Raw genomic sequence first — 26349 nt, 5'->3', positions numbered from 1 at the left:
TGATGGATGGAGGGAATTTTACTTCAGCCACAGAAATCCTAAACAGGAAGGAGGAGCAGAGTTACAGTGGATCACTATCCAGCAGGGAAACAAGATTTATTTCAATTTCTTGGCCATGAGTGAGATTTACTAAGTGGGCAAATTAGGGTGATGACACTGTTCCAGAGTGATCTATTAATAGTGCACCAATTTACATTCAGAGATGCACGCAGCCAGTTCATTTCAGCATTAACCGGCTTTCTACCAACAGCAGCACAAAAACAGCAGATTCGATCATGGAGACACTGAATCTGCTAAACTAATTAAAACATTGTAAGTTCAGGTCTTCAGTTTACGTTTCTTTGTGAAAACAGCACAGCAAAGGAGACTCTGTGAAGTTTTGATATAAGGGATAAATCTTCTGACCGAACCTGCTGGGACTGTGTGAGGTCCTGAGGCTAAGAGTAAGGATTTATCCACAGGAGAGCTGCGTTCTTGCAAACCATCCCACTGTGTAAACCTGACATCTGTGGAACAGCTGAGCTGTATGATGTGTACAAGGACACAAAACATTATTTACCATCAGATCCCGAGCCCTCCATGTGTTAATCAAGACACTGCTGCTGTGCTACATCCATAAATAATGAATAAATTAGGAGCTGAAGCTAAAAGGACAGTTTATTTGTACCATCTTCATGTCAACACATTCAAGAACATCACAGATGAAAGAAACATTAAAAACTTCCACACTACATAAAGGAAGAAAAATAGTTTTTCTTTCAGGTGGTTTCAGAAAAAACAGAAACATCGAACACCTCCAAGACTCTCTTTGAAAGAACTAAAAACCTTTATTCTCATGGTCCAATCATGAGTGAACTCCCCGATGAAGCCTTGTGTGCTAAAACATGTCAGAGTTTTAAAGGTTAAACATGAGTTTCCAAAACGTTTTGCTGGAGAACAATGAACTATTTGACTGAGTTTCAATTATTTACAGACGAGCAAAACCAGGACAGAGAAAAAAGGACAAAACTGACTCAGTAAAACGACAGAAAATAAGATCCCATGTAAATCTGTATTATGTAGAAGTTCAGCCCAGCAACCAGTTCAGTTCAACACAAGTTTAAATGATTCTATCTGAACTCTGTGGAGCCTGATCTCAAGCTTTTTGAGTCTGACACTGAAACCAGAGGATCTTTCTGTCTCTTCAGATTCACTGTGATCCAGTTATGGGAGTGATTTCAGCCCTGAGTGATCACGCTGATGTTTGCACAGAGCAGATAATTTAGTGAATGTTTGGGCACATTGGTAACAGTGAAACAGTTTATTAGTAACGTGGGATCGTTTGTGTTCGGAGTATGAACTGAGATTCCTGAAGCTCTTGTCACACTGGTCACAGCTGTAGTTTCCTTCCATGTGTGTACGTTCATGCTTGTTACGACTACATGAATCTGAGAAGCTTTTGTCACAGTGTCTGCACTTGTATGGTTTCTCTCCTGTGTGGACTCGTTTGTGTGATTTAAGCTCCCTTGCAGTGGTGAAGGATGACCCACACTGATCACAGAGGTGCTTTTTAACCCCACTGTGAATCAGTTCATGTTTTTTTAACTCACTTGGTGTGGTGAAGCTTCTCCCACATTCTTTGCAGTATTTCAGTTTGTCTCCAGTGTGTCTACGTTGATGTTTTTTTAGGTTCTTTTGCCAACTGAAGGTTTTTCCACAGAGGTCACAACGAAAGTCTTTCCCACCACCACAGTGATGACAGGGTTGAGAACTGGATCCATCTGTGTCGCTCTGCTTCTAAACAAAGACACAAAGACAGTGTAAGTCAGTCCTTCAACATTTTTATCCTGAACGTCGCCTGAAATAAAGAGCATCTCTGCAGACGTCCAATTACATTTGACTGTTTCAGTTAACACACTCAGTTTACTGGGCTGCAATAACTACAATACTACCACCATAATACTACAGTAATACTAAAATCATAACTGACATGAAAATCTGAATAATCACTCAGAGCTGCTTTTCCATGCAGTAGAATTGCTAACATGCTAACACAGTTTAATGAGCAGAGTTGTTCCAAACAGTCAGGCTAAAATGACAAGATAACAATATAAATACATACCTCACAGTAACTGCACTTGTAGAGTCTCTTTCTGGTGTGGATCTGTTGGTGTTCTCTCAGGTAACGCGGAGATTTAAAAGTCTTCTCACACAGGTCACATTTATAAGGTCGTCCCTCAGTGTGGGTAAACATGTGTTGTTTTAACTGTGTGTCTGTAGCAAAGTATTTGCCACACTGTTCACAGCAGTACACATCATGTCTGGTGTGAATGCGTAGGTGTATATTTCGGTTCCCTCTCCGGCTGAAAGTTTTTCCACAGATGTCACAGCTGTATGCCTTAATTCCAGAGTGGGTAACTAGATGATCCTGTAAGCTGCTACTGCGAGTAAAAGCTCTGCCACACTGATCACAGCTGTACGCTTTAACTCCACTGTGGATGAGTTGGTGTGTTTTTAGGGATTCCTTCCAGGTAAAAGACTTTCCACACAAGTCACAGCTGAACGGTCTCTCTCCAGTGTGGATGACCTGATGCTGTTTTAGATGACACTTGTAAATAAAACCCATCCCACACTCGTCACAGGTGTGTTTTTTCTCTCCCTTTCTTCTGTGAGGTTTGTCGGCCTCCTGAGAGCGCTGACTTCTCGCTCCATGTTGGTCCTGCAGTGACAGAGATACAAACAGAGGCAGTGAGTGAAATGCAGTCGTAGAACAAACTCAACCTTCAAACTCCCTCCATTAACACTAGTTTTAAACCTGAAGGTGGAGTGTGGCACCAAACACCTTAAAGGTCTCTTATCCCCACCTGCTGGTAGTTCTAACACATTACATCCAACCTGCTGTTAAAAATAATTCATGACTGTTCAAACACTAAAATCATGCCCATCCCTCCTGATTGTACACAGATATATAAAAATGTATACATATATAATATATAAATATTTACCAGGTCTATACTTTTTTATATTTCCTATTGCTGTTCCCTATTATATATTTCTATAATTTTCTAATTTATTCAATTATAATAAATCAAATGTAACAGTTACCAGCCTGGTTCAGTGAAGGAAAATGTCAGAGTCTGATTGTAGCCTCAGGATTTCTTTAAAACTTTTACTCCCTACACATATCTGTATTTTCTACTCCTTACATTTTCAAAACAGGCTTGTTACTTTTGGTTTAAGCCATTTGAGGAGAGTAATGTCATCGCTGCAGGCATCAAACATCAAACTGATTTGAACCTAAACAGTAACACATGAAAGGCAATCCTGATCGTGCACTAATCACCAGGGTATGAAACATAAAAAGAGATGAAAGAGGCAAAACTGTGTGCAAAACATAGTCAAGAGTTAAAGTGGACCAATGTTCTTTTTTGGCACAACACCTGAATCACTGCAGGTGCTCATAAGTTGCCGTCACGGTACTTCAGCATCCAGCTAGCAATACAGAAGATGAGCAAGAATAAATGGATTCATATCTTTTAAGTGGCAGGTAATTTCAAATGCAGCATTTCTATCAGCTCAAAAAACATCAGCAAACACACAAACTGACAATAAAAAAGTGTGTTGCTGGCTAAAGGTCCAGCTGCTGCACATCACAGGGAGAGAAAAGAAAGAGAGCTAACTTCACTCAGAGATGGAGAAAGATAAGACACACAGGACAGGAGAGGAAGAAGAGAGGTTAGATTTAAAGGGAAGGACTGCTCAGTGGGATGTGATCAACTGGAGATTAAAGCTTACATGTAAGTCCTCATGTGTTGAAATCAGACATTGGGTCTGTACATGTGACATTATGTTTTATCAGATTGTGAAAGATGCTGCAAAACAATCTGAGGCAGATTAACTGTGTTATTTAAAGACTGCATGAAGATCCTCTGCAGGTTAGTGCAGGATAAACAGGTTCGTTTGCTGAACTGTGATGGATTTAAAGTAAAGAACAGTGTGTGACTGGTGCACAGTGACTGTGGTGCTCATGTCACAGTTAGATTACATCAAGTGTAGCAGAGATTCATTTAAACTGAAGCTCATGATGCTGACATTCATTCACTGAGTTCCACCTTCATACCAACAGTATAGTGTCTAATATAAAGACAGTGTACTGTCAGTGTAGAGGATGGAAACCAGCCAGGACAGCTCATGAAACATCTGCTGACATCTGGTTGAATTCAGTTGTGTACATCCACAGAGAGCAGCAGGTCAGCTGATCACAGCCTGTACTTTAAGAAAATCTACTGGAGCTCTCAACAGAAATTATTGTGAGCTGTGATTCTTTTCCCCACGCTGAGCCACTACAGCTGATTTTAGGGTTCCCACCTGCTCAATCCCACTTTAACCTCTTCCCTGCTCATGTTCCTGTTTAGAGGAAAGTCACCCTCTACAATGTAGGCAACAGAAAATACACACGTGTTTTATTTTCCTTCATTTTCTACTTAACTGATTCAAACAGAGAACCTTTATTAGAAATAAATAGTTCGTACTTCATTTACTAATATTATTTTATTATTACATTAATAAAGCACAAGGTTCAGTTAGCTTTGGATAAAAACAGGTGGTAAAAATGTTCAAGGAGCTACTTTTACTTTCTTACTCTGATTACATTTCAGAGCCCGTACTTTTCCACTTGAGTAAACAAGTTAAATCAGTACTTCAGCTTTTGATGGCATATTTGATGGAGTACTTCTTTACACTAGTATCTGTCACCTTCTGTGTTGAGCTCATTGTTTCCTCTGTAGTGACTCAGCTGAGTCCAGATGGCTGAAAATGTTCCTCTGCTGCTCCGTCAGACTCTTCTCCTCCTGCTGATCAGCTGGGACACAAAACAGATCTTTGTTAGGCTCCACACTGCACTGAAGAGTCAAAGTGTCTCATATGTTCATCTGACAACACAATGGACATATTTTAGTTTCCCTTTCACCTTCATGTTTCCCTCTCACCACATATCTAAACCAAATTCATGACCAGCAGGTTTTACAGCTGTGGCTCCAGCAAACATCAGCTGATAGTACAAAGTAATATTAAATAAATTCTAACAGCTTATCAAGCGTAAGCGTGTTGATGTTGTTTTCCTTTCTCTGGCGCAAAGTGGACGATAAACAAACAAGAGAGACGGGACTTGGACAGAAAAGCCGATCAGCTGATCATTGATCAGTTTCATGATTGAAGTAGCAACAGGAGAGGGAGGGGGAGAGAATGAGAGGAGAGGCAGCTGTGCAGCAAAGACACAGAATAACTCCAGCTTTGTGTCTGTTTTTTTTTTTTATTGTAGCTTCTAGAATTGCGTTCTTTTTCAGCTCAATACGGATCTATTGTAATTGGTCCAGCCCAGAGTTGATCATGACCAATTGGCTAATCCACCACCTTACACTGTTTACACTGTTACAAAAACAAACAAACAAAAATGAAAAGTCACTGTTGGGTCTGTGTTTCCACAAGCCCCGCTAATTCTAGAGACTTATTCATCATGAAGAAAACAAGACAGTCGATCGATCGATTATTTGCGCAAGGGAGGCCTCGTCTGTGTCCACCACGAAAATGACCCCCAGATCTGACCTCCTGCTGCCTTTTATTGGGAGACAGTTCACACAAAACACGTCAGAACAAAGCCACGCCCCCTTTGTTCTAAGACAAAGCATTTTATGTATATGTGTGAACTTCTGTGAGAGTGTGTGTGTGTGTGTGTGTGTGTGTCAGTCAGACCTCCTGCTGACCAAAGGGTCATAAACCCAGGAAGCTTACATAAAAAGAAACAGATCTTTCCGGTAGGATGCATCTACAATAAAACCTCCCCCAGTACAGAGTGGTTGGAGAGGTGGTCAGGATCAAAGGAATGGCTTTGATCCTACTGCTTGAACTAAGACTGTACAAATTTAAGAAACACAATGGCAACATTCAACAATTAGACTTAACAGTCACCATCGGCCCACCGGGCAAATCCCCGGTATGCCCAATGGCCAGTCCAGCTATGCGGTCAGTTGGTGGGTAACAGGATCTCCGAAAACGTTAGATCACTTTGCAAATAGGTGATGTCTTGATAAAAGAAGCAGATATTCGAAGTTTACACAGCACCATTGTTACCTGAAAACATCTTAAACGTTTATTTTGTCACCCAGAAAGAGTAATATTTCAAACTCCGCCACTCTTCATTCCTCTGCCACTGCCTCGCTTGTAGTGATGTGCAAATCATGAACAAATCGTTCAACACTCGAGAGTCAGTTTACTGCAGGGGTCTCAAACTCACATGGGCCGCGGGCCACTTCTGGGACCGTCATCTAATTGGAGGGCCACTTTAGTGTCCTAGCAGTACAAAATAACAAACACGAAAACACCCACTAATATTTCCTAAATTTTAGTGTTTTGTTTGGTTTATTTAATTCCAAATATTGTGTAAGAAAGACAAAATAGCAAACATGAAGGGAATTTTTTTCTCACTCTTAACTATCTGAAGCCTTTAAGTTTCATTTGTCATATGCAAGTTAGCACAGGATCAACATTGCAATGAAATATATTTGACGAGCAGAAGACAGTCACTCAGCAGTATAGTACAATATAGTACAGTAGTTTCATTGAACTACCAAATAAACAGCTCTTTCTGGCCAGACACGTGGAAGCACCTTTGCCACAAATTTGTTTGTATTTAACAAAATAAAAATGCAGGCATAAGCGTACACTTTAGTTTTCAACTGCAAGTGAAAATTGTTTTCTTTCCAAATAAATCTGTCACTGAACTAACACAGCCAATCCCTCAACATGTTTGCACTCTCTTGTTACCTCGGCCAGGTCCGCGGCTCCAAACCGTGGTAAGGAGACCTCTGGCTAATACTTTGGGGGGTTGTAGTCGGGAACTAGCTTTACTGTCTGCGTCAACTTTGCTAGCGAGAGACAGAAAGAGGCATTGAAAGGCTGCTCCAGCAGAACTTTGTTTCGGAGGAAAACATGAACACGGTGTACAGTCGAGTATTAACACTCGACTGTCCCTCCCTCATGCTCACACACACACAGCAGGAGAGGCGGTCCCACACGTTCTCCCTGCAGCAAGGACTACACCGCCCATGAGGCTACAGTCTTAAAGGGCCATGCCTGTAACGCTCTGCCATCGTATTAAATCATTTTTCGTATAATAATTAAAAAATAATAATTTCTTCACATCAATATGCAAGTAGAGGTGACGTGGGCCGCAAATGGCGGGTTTGAAAGCCCTGCTTTACTGACAAATGACTCATTGACTCATCCCTGTTGCTGTTAGCAAACTAATTTCATTAGTAGAAATATATCTAGTTTAAAATTATGGAGAAAAACAACATTCAGTTTCTTAACATAAACATTTCTGCTGTGAACTGGAAGAAAAAACCCTGAGTAGAAAGCTCACATCAAGACAACAGCTCCTCGGTTCACAGTAGCACCGATTCACTTTGGTGAGTGACTCATTGAAACTCGATTCAGTAAAAAGAATCAAATTTACCATCGCTACTCGCTTGAGTTTTGGACGAAATGCATTCTGGGATTTTTGCATTTCGTCATTTCGAGCTGATTGGAGACCAAAACAGCCAATCAGATTTTTTTGCATCGAAGTCTGTGATCGGCTGGTTTTGTGGCACAAATATAACGGTGTACAGCAGGGGTGTCCAAACTTTTTTCACTGAGGGCCACATACATAAAAATATAGGAGGGGCTGGGCCACTTAATAGAAATTAGGTATATAACCTTAACTTTAGTGTATTAAAGTTAGAAAAATCACTTAAAAGTGGTCAAATGTGTTATATTGTTGAATATAATTAAAGACAAAACTGCCTTCATCCCAGCTTTCCATAAATGGATCTTTATTGATTTATTCAGAAAAAGCTTTGGTAGCTCATTCTCAGAACAGCAGCCTCAGATTTCGTCTTAGACAGAAGATTTACAGCACAGAGGAAAAGAACAATAAAGGGGAAAATGGGACGGGTACATTTCAAGTTTGTCATTTAAGTTATTAGGCTTAGCAACACACCTATTAACGTTCGTTTTGAAACGATTATCAACATTAACAGACTGAAGCGCTCGTGCTCTCGTCCACTACCCGCAAAAAAATAGCAGTTGTGCGGTGTCTGTGGCATCGGTGCTCTCATCGCATGCGATGGAGTAAAAATCAAAAGCACAGCTTTATCAGACATTTGCAGTTTAATGTTGGCTGATGAGTCATCAATGCGTCACACAACTGGATTTCTGGACATGCTGACGTTGTTGAAGTCCTGCACGTTTTCCGGGCACATTATTTCGGTGACTTTAACGAGGCCGTGTTTTAAGAGGTCTCCATCTGAAAAAGGCTTGCCATGTCTTGCGATGAGTTGGGCGACCTCATAGCTGGCTATTTGAGCCTTTTCCTGGACAATTTGAGCACGAAAAAAAATCATTGTTGCTGACCCTGCAGGAGAGCTACCCTTTGCTTTCATTTCTGCTCCATCTCAGCACCAGTGTAGGATGCATAGGCCTGATGTTTGGTTTCATAATGACGTAGTACATTATACTCTTTCATAACTGCCACAGTTTCAGTGCAGATCAAACAGACACACTTCCCTTTGAATTCTTTGAAGAAATATTCACTCTCCCACCGTGTCTGAAATTTTCTGCACTCACTTTCTACCTTTCGCTTCTTTGGTTCTGCCAAGTTTAGTAACTTTCTTCTGTGATTGTCCTTTTTGGTGGCGCAACTGACTTGATCAACAGCAGCTCCCCCTGTTGTTAAAACTAAGAAGTGCAACAAACTCAAGCAAAAGTTTAAGTGCGCGCCATATTCTATTGTATTTATAAAATTACTTGCGGGCCAATTAAAAATTGACCGGAGTTTGGACGGATCAATGTTACTTCATGAACTCAGATCAATGTTACTTTGACACTTACCTCTAGATAGGCCAGAACAAAAAACTGAGAAACAAACAGCAATGAGCAGGAACTCTGTAGCTGTGTCCCAAGTCTATAAGAGCACCTGGCTGCAGCCACTGTGGAGCTCCACAGTACCTTCCTTCTTCTTCTTCAGTCAAGTTTAACGGCAGCTTGCATCCAAAACTGTTGTATTACTGCGATCTCCTGGCTGTTAACCGTCAGTCACTCCTGAATCCCCAGATCCTCTTGATGAGACCAGTACTTCTCAAAAAACGAAAAACCACCACTTTCCCTTCACCATGACTTAACTTATTAACCACTCACAGTAACTTCCACGGTATCCATGCGTGTTTATGGCTACTGTGGAGGTCACGTGTATCCGGTTACTGTGGAGCTCCACAGTGGCTGCAGGAAATGGGCGATAGAAAACCGATCGGTGCTCGTGCCATTCCCAATATGCGCTGGCAGACGTCGGGGCAGCATGAGTACCAGCATTTTTTTTTTTTGCCGATGCCCGTGATGCCGCCCCGGGCAACCGCCCGTGTCTAAAACCGCTACTGCCGCCGGTGTTCCAGATCTACTGGCGTTTAGATCAACTGGCGTTAGTCGAACAGATGTGTGGCAGTCTTGCGTTTCAGGAGCTGCTACCGACAAACCAGCAAGAAAACGCCAAATGTGTCACCTGTGACACTTGTGAGGTTATCTCAAACACACTCCGTCAGTCTTGATGCTGTTGAACAACAAAATGTTTAAAAATGTGGCGAGTTTACCTGGTGATATCCTCATGCGCGACGCGATCGCGAAAACAGCAAACAAGTAACACCACGCCGATGTTGTTCACAGGACAGCAAGAGTAAACGATCGGGAGACTCTTGTCGTCGTTATCGTTCCCCTCGCACGGTTTATTTCTCCGATTTCAGCGTTTTTGCTTCGCAACTAAAGCGAGCAGTTTACTTTGTGCACTAACATGGAGTCGAGTCAACCAGCGCCACCTCTGGCCAAGTGCCACAGCCTACAGCCAGATCAACCTGTGACACCAGAGCGTGACACACATCTGCAGCACGTTTGAATTCGTGTCATGCACAACACATTTGTACCTTTGTGTCTGTTTGTGCGTCATGCAAATAAACCTTTGAAAAGAATGAAATGATATCATATATTCCTTATTGGCCTACATTTGTACAAAATTCCAAATTATATACACAAAGTCATAGAAATCACCACTCCAATTGGTCATTATGATTTTGATATTCTCTTTTTCCATAACAATGAAGTACACCTTGGACAAATATGACACATCAATATTTCATTAGTGTTGTCACATCACATCCTGTAAGCATCGTCTGTCTGTGTCTTTTCCCTGGAAATGAATATTTCCAGCCAATACAGGCAATCCATCAACATGGCTGGAGAGTTATATATGTAAAAGGTTAACATATGTGTTTAAAAGTTGAAATGTGTGGCTGGTAAATCTGGATTACACTAATAGTTTAAAAGTTAAGAGATAAAAAGACTTACGGGGATGTTAGTTCAGTTTATGTCTTCATACAAGGAAAAAAGGGAACACCCCAGTTATATTTTGGTCTTTGTTATATCGTTCAGTGTTGATTCAGTATTTTCTAATTACACTTTACATCTTCCATGGCATTACTTAAAAAATACCACTAGGTGGCGCATAGCGGCCAGGAGGAGCGTAAACCCCCCTGGGAGGCAAATCTGCAGAATAAATCCTGCAGTTGAATTGTAAACAAGTTCATGATCTGTGCCTCTTTATTTCAATACACAGCTGTGGGATCTAGGATCGCACCCCTCCCAGGCACCTGTCACACCAGGGGGGCAACATATACAGTCTGTATAAGTGTGGTTAATCCAATGAAGATTTGTAAGGAGATGGCAGTTACTGTGAATTCACAGCAGTTACACAGTGATTAGTAATAAACAGCCAGTGAGAGTGAGTGGATTTAAGAAAGTCAGTGACTCAGGTGTGTCGCTTGGTTTGTCATCTGTTTGTGAGACTGGAGGAGACGTAGAAATCTTTTGTTTTAAATCTTAGTTAGGAAGGTTCCTGTTTGAAAACAAGCACATTTTGTGAGAAATGCAAGAAGTACATCTGCAGAAAGCACACAGTTACATTCTGTCCATCATGTGGACAAAATTGAAAATGTTGAGCATTGAAAAACTGAGAATTTGGGCAAGTTCAAAAGAAATGTGTTTGTAAGAACGAAAAACCAAATTGTTCCTAAAATAGTTATGGAAAGTCTAACTGTTGTATGTCTGTGTTCTACATGTTTATCTAATGGAAAATAAAGTTGCTATTGTTTTATTGCAGTTTTTGGATAATCCTGAGTGGATTTACACAGTATGGGTCAAAATGACCCGTAACAAAATCAATGTCAATTGTTTGTTCTTCAACATAATACAAGGGTTGATTTCCAAAACTTGCTTATGATCTTCAATTTGTAGCAGATCCACTATCACACAGCAGCTGGAGCAGTTTCAAATGGAGGTCAGTCCACTGCTGCCACCTGTGGCCAAGTACCACAGCCTACTACTAGATTAACTTGTGACACATCTGCACCTGTTTCTAGGATCACATTAAGTAGAGGCTGAGTGGCTGCACTTACCCCTGGTACATCCAGATCTACCCACAAACATGTTGAAAGTTGCAATGGCAGCAATGTGGATTGTCAACGCTAAAAACAATCAGTAAGCAAAGACAACAGGGATCAATTCTTTCTGTTTATTTAGCACCCACAACATTTGTAGCTACCTTCTGCACAGGGGAAGTCCACACACACTGTGTGGTACCACTTTCCACAGGAGGTGCATTCGATCTGCAAGACTGAATGAGATTGTCAGTCATTGTCTGACTGTTTATTACTAATCACCTGCTGTACATTCACAGTAACTGCCATCTCCTTACAAATGTTTATTAGATTAACCACACTTATACAGACTGTATATAACAGCCAACTCTAAAATGTTTGTTCACAGAGAAAAGTCACAGACAGACTACGCTAACGACATGTGATGTTACAACACTAGTGAAATATTAGTGTCATTTCATTCTTTTCAAAGGTTTATTTGCATGACGCACAAACAGACACAATTGAAAGGTACAAATGTGTTGTGCATGACACGAATTCAAACGTGCTGCAGATGTGTGTCACAGGTTGATCTGGCTGTCGGCTGTGGCACTTGGCCAGAGGTGGCGCTGGTTGACTCGACTCCATGTTAGTGCACAAAGTAAACTGCTCGCTGTAGTTGTGAAGCAAAAACGCTGAAATCGGAGAAATAACCACGATAACGACGACAAGAGTCTCCCGATCGTTTACTCTTGCTGTCCTGTGAACAACGTCGGCGTGGTGTTAATTGTTTGCTGTTTTTAAACACTTTTAAATGAGGATATCACCAGGTAAACTCGCCACATTTTTAAACATTTTGTTGTTCAACAGCATCAAGACTGACGGAGTGTGTTTGAGATAACCTCACAAGTGTCACAGATGACACATTTGGCGTTTTTTTGCTGGTTTGGCAGCTCCTGAAGCGCAAGACTGCCACACATCTGTTCGACCAACGCCGGGTGCGGTTGCTGGATTGGGACACAACTAAAGAGTTCCTGCTCATTGCTGTTTGTTTCTCAGTTTTTTGTTCCGGCCTATCTAGAGGTAAGTGTCAAAGTAACATTGATCTGAGTTCATGAAGTTTTCTGTTGCTCTCTGTGAGAGGGGGTGGGAGAAGACCGTTAAAGGCGAGGCTCTCCAGAATGTAGCAAAAACAGGAAACCACAGCTGTGTGTGTGTATAAGTATGGTGTTATATTTGTACCACTATTCCTAACGCACGTAAAAAAAAATTGCAGGTGCAAGTGTTGCATTTTGAGGAGAAATTTATTTTGATCAAAGAAAAGCTAAATTTGAGGGAGCAAAATTCATTGCTGAGTGCAAGAAAAATGTATTTCAGTGTTTGCTATTATCCACACACACACACACACACAATAGCAGCCCCTCTCGCTCAAGTTTTGCATTTGCGCTTGCTTGCAATGTGTTGCTTCCGCTCTCAACATAGCTGGACTGGCCCGGTGTTCACCGGTGGGCCGATGGAAGTTTTTCGTTTTAAATGGGCCGATTTCTTTTTGTTGTTGTCTTTTTTCCCCTGTAAACAGTGAAAGGTGGGGGATTGGACAGATACTGGCAGGCGTGTAAAAATAACTCAATTGTTTGGTAGTGCCTATGGTGGAGCTTTTACAGATTCAGTAAAATTAGCAAGTGGTGGAGGCCAGCAGGTGGATGAGGGAAAGGGGAGGCGGAGGAGGAGAGACCCGAGGTGGCTGTGTGGGTGCTATGATGTTACTGGTGAACTTTATTTTATTCATAAGGTTAGTTAGTAGAGTCGCCTACCTCTGTAAAAAACGGAATCCTCTGGTATTCAGAGTTAATATTAGGCGTTTGGTATTGAGCTGAAAATAAACGCGATTTGTCCCGTACTTCAGCTACAATAAACAAAGACAAAAAGTTGGAGTTATTCTGCGTCTTTACGCTGTCAGCTGCCTCTTCTTCTCTCATTCTCCCCCCTCCCTCTCCTGCTGCTACTTCAATCATGAAACTGATCAATGATCAGCTGATCGGCGTTTCTGCTGCAAGTCCCGTCTCTCTTGCTTATTTACCTCCCATTTTGCGCCAGAAAGAGGAAACTAGCGGAGGTCGCGTTAAACAGCAGAAGCGCCTTTAAACTTGATAAGCAGTTGTTAGAATTTATATAATATTAATATCTAGTATCAGCTGATGTTTGTTGGAGCCACTGCTGCTGGTCATGATATCGGTTTGGATATCTAGTGAGAGGAAAACATGAAGATGAAACCAGGAGATGTCCTTACTGAATCATCAGAGCTGAACAGGTGATGGAGAAACAGGTTTACATGAATGGGTTGAAGAAAAGCTATGAACTGTTTCTGAGAGACAAATAACACCAGGATCCTTTTCTGTGTAGCTGACAGCTGGTAACTGTGCAGGGGCGGATCTAGCAAAGTTTTGCCAGGGGGCCAGGTAGGGCATTAACAAGAAAAGGAGGGCACAAAAAATACTTTTCTTTCTTATTCTCGTTTAAAATTTCTCGCTTTTAACAAATAATTATCCGAATCTTACAACCAAAGTTTTCATCTGATGTCAAATGTATAGAAATCCATTATTGTACATAGTAATTTTTTTCAGGGTCCCAACATAATTTCTTCAGAAGATAGTACTGTACATGATGCCAGTATTTTCCCACATTTTATAGATACTGCACCAGTACTTTGTGTAAAATGGCATCAAAAAGTCAGTTAAGTTTTATTCTTTCTCACCTGTCTTTCTGTCTCCTTTCACTTTTTAAAGGTTGCCATGTTAGAAAAAATATTTTGCCCTGCCATGCTGTTTATTGATGTGGTAAATTAATAGTTTATGAAAATATATCTAAATCTGTCATTTATTATTTTTAATATTTAGTAATAGTCAATGGACAATAGAAATTAAACTCTTTAAATAATAAGTACATTTTTTTAAAGACAGAGACTCTACAGTACGCAGCGGTAGCATCGCTTCCACAATGGAGCCCGCAATCATTTTTTAAGCTCACCTTCAGACGCTTTCTGGGGCAGGGATAGCTCAGTAGGTAAAGTGGTCGCCCCATGATCGGAAGGTCGGCGGTTCGAATCCACTTAACGGCTACCCTGAGGTACCCCTGAGCAAGGTACCGTCCCTACACACTGCTCCCCGGGCGCCTGCTTAGTGGGCTGCCCACTGCTTCACTGAGTGAATGGGTCAAATGCAGAGAAAAAACAAGTAATTTCCCCATGGAGATCAATAAAGTATCCATTATTATTATTTCTGTGCTGCTGAAGTAAAATCACGTTTTGCCTGCTTAGCAGGAGTTGCCGCGGTGTTATCCATGGATGATGAACAAGGATCACTCAGAAGTGTTCGTCTATGCTCTCGTGTCAGGCGCTTCAGTAGATTACTCGCGCTATTAACAGCAGCCGATAGTTTTTTCTCCCCAGGACATAGCTTACATATTACTGTAATGTTCTTGTCTGCTTGTTTCAGAAAAGTGAAGTGACGGGAATATGTCCATTTCATAAAACAGCCACTCGCTTCAGCCGAGTCCGACATCTTCCGCTGTAGAATACGACTACGCAGCAAACTGGCGCGAAATGACGTGCAGCTGCACTACAGCGATGCTAAAGCGGCAGAGTTTACTTCTATGTTTAGAAGATAAATTATTGAAATTAAATAATGATATTCAGCGAGTTTAATTATTTTACAATGTAACGCAAGTACATTGTAAGTAACTGTAATTAAAATACCTAAAAATGAACAGTAACCAGTTACTCTACTTTTCAGTGGAAAAGTCATTTAATTACAGTAACGCGTTACTTAGTAATGCATTACACCCAACACTGATACCATGTCATAACTGCTTTAAGTCACACAGAATAGATATCAGAGCCTTAAACAGGCTGACTTCTGCTAAATGGGTCAAACTGGGCAGAAAGTACACAAACACATAACATCCTTATAGAATATGATGTAACACTATAGATCAACTTACCTCAGAATATATAAAGCATATAAACAATTACAGCAATATGATGCAACAAACATAGCAGTGCTACTAATGCAAAATACTCAAAGCTTCATAGAACTGAAACAAACATTTATTTTTAGCTCCATTCTGCTGCTGATACATACTTTAGGTTTCTGAATGTTAAACTTGTTGCTGCCTTTCATAGTGTGTAACTTGAAGGCCCTGAGTACTTTCTCCCACACTGAAAACACTGGAATGATAACATTATTTGAACATTACCTAATAAGACTGATTCAGGACACACAGTTAGTGATTTTAAACTTTCCTAGCAGTCCTTCACAAACAGGGAACAGTCTGTCTATTCTCTCCATCTGTCAGCTGCTGCTGGCTCTTCCTCTTCCTCCTCCTCTTCCTCACACACTGCTCCACACCCACTGCCGTGCTATGAATTGTGGGATATATGTGACCACAAAGTGTACACCGGACCACACTTCAAATCTGGGGAAATCGACGGCGCATTTGGAGTACACTGCGGATTGGGACAGCTGTCGTCGCGTCGCTGTGATGTAATAGGTCTCAAAATGCGTATTCCGGAGCATGCGGTCGCTGGATTGGGACACAACCTATATCATCCGAATTGTCTACATTAGAAGTAATTACTTCCTCTTCTGCCTTTCATAGTCATGTGCGAAATACGGCTGTATAAATGGCAGGCGTCCAGAGAAAGGAAAACAGCGGATGTCGTGCTAAACAACATCAACACGCTTACGCTTGATAAGCTGTTAGAATTTATTTAATATTACTTTGTACTATCAGCTGATGTTTGCTGGAGCCACAGCTGTAAAACCTGCTGGTCATGAATTTGGTTTAGATATGTGGTGAGAGGGAAACATGAAGGTGAAAGGGAAACTAAAATATGTCCATTGTGTTGTCAGATGAACATATGAGACACTTTGACTCTTCAGTGCAGTGTGGAGCCTAACAAAGATCTGTTTTGTGTCCCAGCTGATCAGCAGGAGGAGAAGAGTCTGACGGAGCAGCAGAGGAACATTTTCAGCCATCTGGACTCAGCTGAGTCACTACAGAGGAAACAATGAGCTCAACACAGAAGGTGACAGATACTAGTGTAAAGAAGTACTCCATCAAATATGCCATCAAAAGCTGAAGTACTGATTTAACTTGTTTACTCAAGTGGAAAAGTACGGGCTCTGAAATGTAATCAGAGTAAGAAAGTAAAAGTAGCTCCTTGAAGAACATTTTTACCACCTGTTTTTATCCAAAGCTAACTGAACCTTGTGCTTTATTAATGTAATAATAAATTAAGATTAGTAAATGAAGTACGAACTATTTATTTCTAATAAAGGTTCTCTGTTTGAATCAGTTAAGTAGAAAATGAAGGAAAATAAAACATATGTGTATTTTCTGTTGCCTACACTGTAGAGGGTGACTTTGCCTCTAAACAGGAACATGAGCAGGGAGGAGGTTAAAGTGGGATTGAGCAGGTGGGAACCCTAAAATCAGCTGTAGTGGCTCAGCGTGGGGAAAAGAATCACAGCTCACAATAATTTCTGTTGAGAGCTCCAGTAGATTTTCTTAAAGTACAGGCTGTGATCAGCTGACCTGCTGCTCTCTGTGGATGTACACAACTGAATTCAACCAGATGTCAGCAGATGTTTCATGAGCTGTCCTGGCTGGTTTCCATCCTCTACACTGACAGTACACTGTCTTTATATTAGACACTATACTGTTGGTATGAAGGTGGAACTCAGTGAATGAATGTCAGCATCATGAGCTTCAGTTTAAATGAATCTCTGCTACACTTGATGTAATCTAACTGTGACATGAGCACCACAGTCACTGTGCACCAGTCACACACTGTTCTTTACTTTAAATCCATCACAGTTCAGCAAACGAACCTGTTTATCCTGCACTAACCTGCAGAGGATCTTCATGCAGTCTTTAAATAACACAGTTAGTCTGCCTCAGATTGTTTTGCAGCATCTTTCACAATCTGATAAAACACAATGTCACATGTACAGACCCAATGTCTGATTTCAACACATGAGGACTTACATGTAAACTTTAATCTCCAGTTGATCAAATCCCACTGAGCAGTCCTTCCCTTTAAATCTAACCTCTCTTCTTCCTCTCCTGTCCTGTGTGTCTTATCTTTCTCCATCTCTGAGTGAAGTTAGCTCTCTTTCTTTTCTCTCCCTGTGATGTGCAGCAGCTGGACCTTTAGCGAGCAACACACTTTTTTATTGTCAGTTTGTGTGTTTGCTGATGTTTTTTGAGCTGATAGAAATGCTGCGTTTTAAATTACCTGCCACTTAAAAGATATGAATCCATTTATTCTTGCTCATCTTCTGTATTGCTAGCTGGATGCTGAAGTACCGTGACGGCAACTTATGAGCACCTGCAGTGATTCAGGTGTTGTGCCAAAAAAGAACATTGGTCCACTTTAACTCTTGACTATGTTTTGCACACAGTTTTGCCTCTTTCATCTCTTTTTATGTTTCATACCCTGGTGATTAGTGCACGATCAGGATTGCCTTTCATGTGTTACTGTTTAGGTTCAAATCAGTTTGATGTTTGATGCCTGCAGCGATGACATTACTCTCCTCAAATGGCTTAAACCAAAAGTAACAAGCCTGTTTTGAAAATGTAAGGAGTAGAAAATACAGATATGTGTAGGGAGTAAAAGTTTTAAAGAAATCCTGAGGCTACAATCAGACTCTGACATTTTCCTTCACTGAACCAGGCTGGTAACTGTTACATTTGATTTATTATCATTGAATAAATTAGAAAATTATAGAAATATATATAATAGGGAACAGCAATAGGAAATAAAAAAAAGTATAGACCTGGTAAATATTTATATATGTATACATTTTTATATATCTGTGTACAGCAGGAGGGATGGGCATGATTTTAGTGTTTGAACAGTCATGAATTATTTTTAACAGCAGGTTGGATGTAATGTGTTAGAACTACCAGCAGGTGGGGATAAGAGACCTTTAAGGTGTTTGGTGCCACACTCCACCTTCAGGTTTAAAACTAGTGTTAATGGAGGGAGTTTGAAGGTTGAGTTTGTTCCACGACTGCATTTCACTCACTGCCTCTGTTTGTATCTCTGTCACTGCAGGACCAACATGGAGCGAGAAGTCAGCGCTCTCAGGAGGCCGACAAACCTCACAGAAGAAAGAGAGAGAAAAAACACACCTGTGACGAGTGTGGGATGGGTTTTACTGTGAAGGAGTCACTAAAACGTCATCAGGTCATCCACACTGGAGTTAAAGCGTTCAGCTGTGACTTGTGTGGAAAGTCTTTTTCCTGGAAGAGTGCCCTAAAATCACACCAACTCAGCCACAGTGGAGTTAAAGCGTACAGCTGTGATCAGTGTGGCAGAGCTTTTACTCAAAGTAGCAGCTTACAGAGTCATCTAGTTACCCACTCTGGAATTAAGGCATACAGCTGTGACATTTGTGGAAAAACTTTCAGCCAGAGAGGGAACCGAAATATACATCTACGCATTCACACCAGACATGATGTGTACTGCTGTGAACAGTGTGGCAAATACTTTGTTACAGACACACAGTTAAAACAACACATGTTTATCCACACTGAGGGACGACCTTATAAATGTGACCTGTGTGAGAAGACTTTTAAAGCTCCACATTACCTGAGGCAGCACCAACAGATCCACACCAGAAAGAGACTCTACAAGTGCAGTTACTGTGAGGTATGTATTTATATTGTTATCTTGTCATTTTAGCCTGACTGTTTGGAACAACTCTGCTCATTAAACTGTGTTAGCATGTTAGCAATTCTACTGCATGGAAAAGCAGCTCTGAGTGATTATTCAGATTTTCATGTCAGTTACGATTTTAGTATTACTGTAGTATTATGGTGGTAGTATTGTAGTTATTGCAGCCCAGTAAACTGAGTGTGTTAACTGAAACAGTCAAATGTAATTGGACGTCTGCAGAGATGCTCTTTATTTCAGGCGACGTTCAGGATAAAAATGTTGAAGGACTGACTTACACTGTCTTTGTGTCTTTGTTTAGAAGCAGAGCCACACAGATGGATCCAGTTCTCAACCCTGTCATCACTGTGGTGGTGGGAAAGACTTTCGTTGTGACCTCTGTGGAAAAACTTTCAGTCGGCAAGCCACCCTTAAAACACATCAACGTAGACACACTGGAGACAAACTGAAATACTGCAAAGAATGTGGGAGAAACTTCATCACATCAACTGAGTTAAAACGACATGAACTGATTCACAGTGGGGTTAAAAAGCACCTCTGTGATCAGTGTGGGTCATGCTTCACCACTGCAAGGGAGCTTAAAAGACACAAACGAGTCCACACAGGAGAGAAACCATACAAGTGCAGACACTGTGACAAAAGCTTCTCAGATTCAGGTAATCGTAACAGGCATGAACGTACACACATGGAAGGAAACTACAGCTGTGACCAGTGTGACAAGAGCTTCAGGAATCTCAGTTCATACTCCACACACAAACGATCCCACGTTACTAATAAACTGTTTCACTGTTACCAATGTGCCCAAACATTCACCTCATTGTCTGCTCTGTGCAAACATCAGCGTGATCACTCAGGGCTGAAATCACTCCCATCACTGGATCACAGTGAATCTGAAGAGACAGAAAGATCCTCTGGTTTCAGTGTCAGACTCAAAAAGCTTGAGATCAGGCTCCACAGAGTTCAGATAGAATCATTTAAACTTGTGTTGAACTGAACTGGTTGCTGGGCTGAACTTCTACATAATACAGATTTACATGGGATCTTATTTTCTGTCGTTTTACTGAGTCAGTTTTGTCCTTTTTTCTCTGTCCTGGTTTTGCTCGTCTGTAAATAATTGAAACTCAGTCAAATAGTTCATTGTTCTCCAGCAAAATGTTTTGGAAACTCATGTTTAACCTTTAAAACTCTGACATGTTTTAGCACACAAGGCTTCATCGGGGAGTTCACTCATGATTGGACCATGAGAATAAAGGTTTTTAGTTCTTTCAAAGAGAGTCTTGGAGGTGTTTGATGTTTCTGTTTTTTCTGAAACCACCTGAAAGAAAAACTATTTTTCTTGCTTTATGTAGTGTAGAAGTTTTCTCAGATGTTTCTTTCATCTGTGATGTTCTTGAATGTGTTCACATGAAGATGGTATAAATAAACTGTCCTTTTAGCTTCAGCTCCTAATTTATTCATTATTTATGGATGTAGCACAGCAGCAGTTTCTTGATTAACACATGGAGGGCTCGGGATCTGATGGTAAATAATGTTTTGTGTCCTTGTACACATCATACAGCTCAGCTGTTCCACAGATGTCAGGTTTACACAGTGGGATGGTTTGTAAGAACGCAGCTCTCCTGTGGATAAATCCTTACTCTTAGCCTCAGGACCTCACACAGTCCCAGCAGGTTCAGTCAGAAGATTTATCCCTTATACCAAAACTTCACTGAGTCTCCTTTGCTGTGCTGTTTTCACAAAGAAACGCAAAGTGAAGACCTGAACTTACAATGTTTTAATTAGGTTAGCAGATTCAGTGGACTTTGATCAGTTTTTTAAACAATATCTTTTAATTATTTTTTTCATTTTCACAAATAGTACACAATTACATAACATAATAAAGTGTTAATAAATAAAGTACAGAACAATAAAAAACAACCAAAAAACCCCCACCAAACAATCCAAAAACAAAGCAACAACAAAAACAAACAGACTGAGAACTAAGCACAAAACAAAACACCAGCTCAGATCCACGCAATCAATCAATCAATCAATCAATCAATCATTTAATCAAGTATACAATACAGTACAATGCCTGTGGTCCCAGTACGACGCAGTTTCAAATTCATTGCTTAAAACCTACATCGAACATCCCTGGTTTAAAGTCAACGTTATTCACAATAGGGGTGAACACAGATGTTAACTTCAACCTTCCCGTCGACATACTGACCACCAGGCCTAAAGTGTATTAAGTGTGATTTGATTTTTTCCTAGCTTGAACTAATATCTTCAAAGTTCTTAAAGAACAGTAAGACCCTTAATGGATACTTGTCAGCGGTTGTGTGGAGGCGAGGAAGAGATGACCCCAACGCAGGACTCACTGTGCAGGGTGATGATGATTTATTGGAATGAGTGGATAGACAGAGCAGGAACAAAAGGACCAACAGACTGAAAGACTGAATGGCTGGCTGAACTGAACACAGGCGGGAACGACAACATAACATCAACAATGACACGACAAGGAACAGGTGGAAACTGAGGGTTTAAATACACTGGCTAATGATAACGATTAGGGACCAGTGAGAACACAGCTGATCATAATAGAACTAATAACACACAGGAACCAAACATGAAAACAGGAAATGTGAACAGGTGAATAAACTGAACATGAAACAACTGAAAACACTGACTGGGTGAACACCCAGGAACCCTGACAATACTTTAAAAGAGAAGTTTCAATCCCCAACCAGATAGAGTGTGAGTTATTTGTGACCCAGTCATGAATATAGCACATGTGAGTACTCAATTGATATGTTCTAATATTTGGTAAATCTAGACCCCATACTGAACCTGGGAGTTGTAGTGTAGCCATCATACGTTTGGTCTGCGTTTGCTCCATATAAAAGACCTTAGCCAGCCGTTCAGATCCTTCATCACCGTATTTGAAAATATAACTGGAATCATTTGAACAGGACATAACAGTCGAGGCAAAATATTCATCTTAACCAAAGCTATACATCCTAGCCAGGAAAAGGGTAGGGAATTCCATCTCTTATTATAAATATCCCTAAGTATACAAAACCTGTGGGCGACCACTTGAAGGGGAAAGAAAACAGTCCAGTTGGCACTGAATTAAGGCTGCCAATTGGCATAGCCTTCTACTTAGTCAAATTTACTTTATAACCAGAAAATTGACTAAATGTATCAATAATGTTAAGTAAAGCCGGTATTGATGTCTCTGGATCAGAAATAAATATTAAAACATTATCTGCATATAAACTGATCTTATGCTCATAATCAATTTGCAAGCCCCGTTGTTACGCCCCAGTCTAGGGGTACAGGAACGTAGCATAAGAGTTAAAAAAGGAAGTGACCCCGCCCTGGTCCCCAAAACCATACACAGAAAAAACAATTTCTTAAGTAAATGGTGGTTTATTTATCTACACTGAAAACTAAGCTCCGGGGTAAGCAAAGGCCAAAATAACAAACAAAACAAGCTAAGTCAGGAGAAGAGGTGCCATCTAAAACCCTATGTGAAACAAAAACCAAACAAAAGACAAATTTTGTCTGTTCTTTGTCTGTTGTCTGTAACTCCCTAACTGAAATAAACAGGAGAAAACAGTAGTGATGTATCTTGTGTCTCGAAGCTTCGAAGCGTGTGTCGGGTAATCTCGGGGGAGTTTTTGAGGCTCGCTTTGATTACGTATGCAATGACGTTCGAGGCCTCGCGGGCAGTCCGTACCACGTGACTGATTCAGGAACTGGCTCGCCGGTTCGCGCCAGATTCGAAATAAAATGGGCAGCAAAACACAGCTGATTCCCTCATCACGCTGTGTTGTGGAATTGGATTACCTACGTGCTACATAATAGTTACTTGAGCATTTCTTCTTCGATGGAACCAGCAAGGAAGAGATTTTTTTTTTATCTCATCTCTCCTAATATAGTATGCACACAGTAATAAATATCACAAGTACCATAATATAAATAAACAACACTACAGATCCTATAATCTGATTTCTTTCTTTTAGTTTATTAAAAAGTGAAGCGCCACACACTACTTTGTGTCATTATCCTGATGTACATAAGCATGATTACACAGTTACACAATCATACCAAAACTCCGTGTTGATAGTTTCCACTTTGTCTTTTGTATCAGACATACTGAGACGATATTCGTGATAAATAACCATGAAAACAATTTATTTATTCAGTTTAGCGGTTTACACATCACATCATTATAATCAAAGAGCCTGTTTCACTTGAATCGTCCACTTGATGGCGGAATAGAGCAAATGAAATCACAATGTTTCAAACCATGAGTCGACCAGATGGATGGAAAGCTTCAGTTCATCAAGAGGCTTCATCTCACTATCACTAGAAAACAGTACAAGAAAAATAATAAGGCAGCTCACCCCTTCTGTTTCAGTGTCTATTTACAATGTGCTAGTTACAATTGAAGACTAATTTACACACTATATACAAGCTCAGTAATTCACGAGAATCACAAGCATGAGGCCAGGGTCAGGTCTGCTGCTGCTGTCAGTGGCTGGCCCTACAACAACTGCTGGTGAGGGATTTTGAAAAGAGCCACATGATCAGGGACCAATCAGCCGCCGCCAGCTCTCCAATCGGGAAGGACCTGTGGAGTCTTAAAGACACAGCACAACAAAAGTACAAAGCCGGCCCAGGGCCGTAACACTGTACATCAGGTGCCCTCCCTATAGCCTTGGCTAACGATTCGATGGCAATAGCAAAAAAAATAGGTGACAGGGGGCAGCCTTGCCTCGTTCCTCTAAACAATGGGAAACTATCTGATTTCAGTCCATTAGTCAAAATGGACACCAGAGGAGTATCATACAGAATATTTACCCACTTAATGAAATCATTAACAAGACTGAATTTATTTGAAGTGTAAAATAAGTATGTCCATTCTATCCGGTCAAAAGCTTTTTCAGCTTCCAGAGAAACAACCAAACCACTCATGTTCCTTTGCTGAGAAGGTGCCTGACATTATTACGGGAATTACGGCCTTTTATAAAGCCTGTTTGATCTTCTTTAATAATTATAGGCAAGAGAATTTTGAGTCGAGTAGCTATTTTAGAAAGTATCTTCTGGTCCACATTTAGAAGAGCTATCGGTCTATAAGAGGAACAAGACTCTGCACACTATTAGCTTCCCTTAGAGTCTGAGGTAAACTATTATTCAAGAATGAATAATTAAACATATTGACTAATGGATCTATTAACAGCTCACTGAATTCTTTATAAAATTTACTATTAAATAATGGATTGCAATGAATAATAATGGATTGCATTTATACAGCGCTTTTCGGGGCCCTGAAAGCACCATCAGGTCTTCGGGCATTTCTGTTTTTATAGCGTTTAGTACTTCCTCTTGTTAAGATTCAAAAATTGAGGAAGGGTACAAGAGGTGATCGAAAAATAACCACACTGGTCCGGCCGGGTGAAGTCAAACGAAGATTTTAATTCACATGTGGGAAGATCAAAGGAAACAGCAATTGATCTTCAACTTACTCAAAACATTAAACAGATATTTATACCGTCAGGGCTTAAATTTAATGACGCCCCTTCAACGTCACAGATACATTTTATACATAGATCAAATCAAAACCACAACGACTTTTGACACCGTTTTAAAGAACAATTGTCTCCTATCTTCAACAGGTGCTTCCTGTCACTGCCGGATGCTCGCTTGTCATCTTAACACCTCAGCAGCAGTTCTGCGACAAACTGCTCTTTGCAACATCAGCAAAACATGATTAAACTTTCACCTATAAACCACACACTTAGTTAGAGAATCATCCCTAGGTGAAAGTTCAATCAAGTGTGTGTCTGTGTGCTAACCACAATTGCACCCTGTTTCACCTCGCGACTAGCTCCTGACCTCTAACCAGACAGAGAGACAGAAGCCACTCTGATATGCAACAACTGAAACTATGTATGTGTCCTCTACTAAATAAATGTTTTAATCAAGAACCCCTACTTAAAGCTTAATACAAGAATATGAACATATAAAAGATATTAAAATGAACTGTTGTGTAAGCATGTACTGCAATTCCTTCTATGTTCTAGTTTTCCCTCAACATGGATCATCTAGACACTCTCACTCGATGAAGCTCACAACCATTAATGAACCTGAACATCAACTCAAATAAGCACAGATATGCAATATGTATAAAATAGTTATAACTGCACCTGAAATACAAAGTTAACATCATCATAAACATCTTAAGGCCATCTTAAAACTATCTGTTACATTGTTAAAGCAATGATCATACTGCAGATTATATTATGCTGGTAAAATACTTTTTGTTCATCCCCACACTCTCTAGAAATGGGAGCATTGGGGGTGGTCTGTTGTTTTGTTGGTATGGTAGGCAGATCGAGTCGGGAGAAGAAATCCTCCATTAATTCCAGTGCGTCAACTGGTTGTTCAGATGCATGAATCGGTCTTTCTGACTTCTCTAATTGTATTGTCTCAATTTTGACAACTGCAATGCCTGAAACATGTTTTTGCTTAATATCCTTTGTAGCATGAGTTGTACAGCCATAATTTATGGCTCAGTGTGGAGAGCACATTTGCAGTCTGCTGGCAGTCTGGGAACGGCCCATCTACCTGCCTAGAGCTCTGGTGTTGATAAAGGCAGCGTACAGCGTATGTGGTCCAGCTGGTCTGTGGACATGACCACTGACAGTCCAGGGCATTGTTGTTTGTAGACATGTGCAGTGTAATTTTTCTTTTATAGATTTAAAACTTCAACAGTATCAATATATAGGACCACTATAACAGCAGGTGTTTCAAAGATTTTTCCATGTCACCTTTTGTTTTAAGTCTCAGACAGAAAGGTAATTGTTGTGTTTAAATGCCTCGTGAGTGTTTATTTTATTTTTTATTTTTAGGCCTGCTCACACTTTAGTTTGGCCGCTGTGTTTGGAACACAGCTGAGCCTGAGTATGTGTGTGAGAGAGAGATGGAGCTTCATCTCTAAGTTCTCATTCTTCTTTGTTTCTGTGCGAGGTTTGTTAATACCAGTTTTTGGCCTCATAGTACTCGTTGGATTGATCTCACTGCCCATATGGAAAAGAAATGGAAAAAATGTATAAAAGACTTCATATAGTGAATCATATAAGGCTT

General features: G+C 40.5%; 2 protein-coding genes across 5 annotated transcripts; one reads left to right on the top strand and one right to left on the bottom strand.

Moving 5' to 3' along the window:
* Positions 1-639: 639 nt before the first annotated feature.
* Positions 640-9901, bottom strand: LOC146701590 (uncharacterized). 3 transcript variants are annotated; one of them, XM_085467893.1, is made up of 4 exons: positions 8908-9901; positions 4735-4840; positions 2102-2698; positions 640-1776 (listed from the first exon to the last, which is right to left on the bottom strand). In XM_085467893.1, exons 2-4 carry the CDS (start codon positions 4750-4752, stop codon positions 1204-1206), a joined length of 1188 nt encoding a protein of 395 aa, XP_085324019.1. In that variant the 5' UTR covers positions 4753-4840; positions 8908-9901; the 3' UTR covers positions 640-1203. The 3 variants fall into 3 exon arrangements, with proteins under 3 accessions (XP_085324019.1, XP_085324021.1, XP_085324020.1); XM_085467895.1 differs by having other exon boundaries at positions 640-1773; XM_085467894.1 differs by having other exon boundaries at positions 9660-9901.
* A 2182-nt stretch (positions 9902-12083) lies between these two features.
* On the top strand, positions 12084-20879 carry LOC146701589 (uncharacterized). 2 transcript variants are annotated; one of them, XM_085467889.1, is made up of 5 exons: positions 12084-12304; positions 12428-12557; positions 16455-16560; positions 18595-19191; positions 19517-20879. In XM_085467889.1, exons 3-5 carry the CDS (start codon positions 16543-16545, stop codon positions 20207-20209), a joined length of 1308 nt encoding a protein of 435 aa, XP_085324015.1. In that variant the 5' UTR covers positions 12084-12304; positions 12428-12557; positions 16455-16542; the 3' UTR covers positions 20210-20879. The 2 variants fall into 2 exon arrangements, with proteins under 2 accessions (XP_085324015.1, XP_085324014.1); XM_085467888.1 differs by having other exon boundaries at positions 12084-12557.
* The last annotated feature ends 5470 nt before the right edge of the window (positions 20880-26349 follow it).

Source organism: Copadichromis virginalis, linkage group LG9 (genome assembly GCF_057382275.1).
Source record: "Copadichromis virginalis isolate Kocher_CV1m ecotype Utaka linkage group LG9, C_Virginalis_male_GT1.1, whole genome shotgun sequence".
Classification (NCBI taxonomy): Eukaryota; Metazoa; Chordata; class Actinopteri; order Cichliformes; family Cichlidae; genus Copadichromis; species Copadichromis virginalis.
This window is presented reverse-complemented; position numbering and strand designations above follow the sequence as displayed.

Bases quoted from the DNA above. Each gene is read 5' to 3' on its own strand.
- LOC146701590 (XM_085467893.1), bottom strand. The intron at 1,777-2,101 runs GTATGTATTTAT...GTCTTTGTTTAG, and splicing joins ACAAGTGCAGTTACTGTGAG to AAGCAGAGCGACACAGATGG.
- LOC146701589 (XM_085467889.1), top strand. The intron at 19,192-19,516 runs GTATGTATTTAT...GTCTTTGTTTAG, and splicing joins ACAAGTGCAGTTACTGTGAG to AAGCAGAGCCACACAGATGG.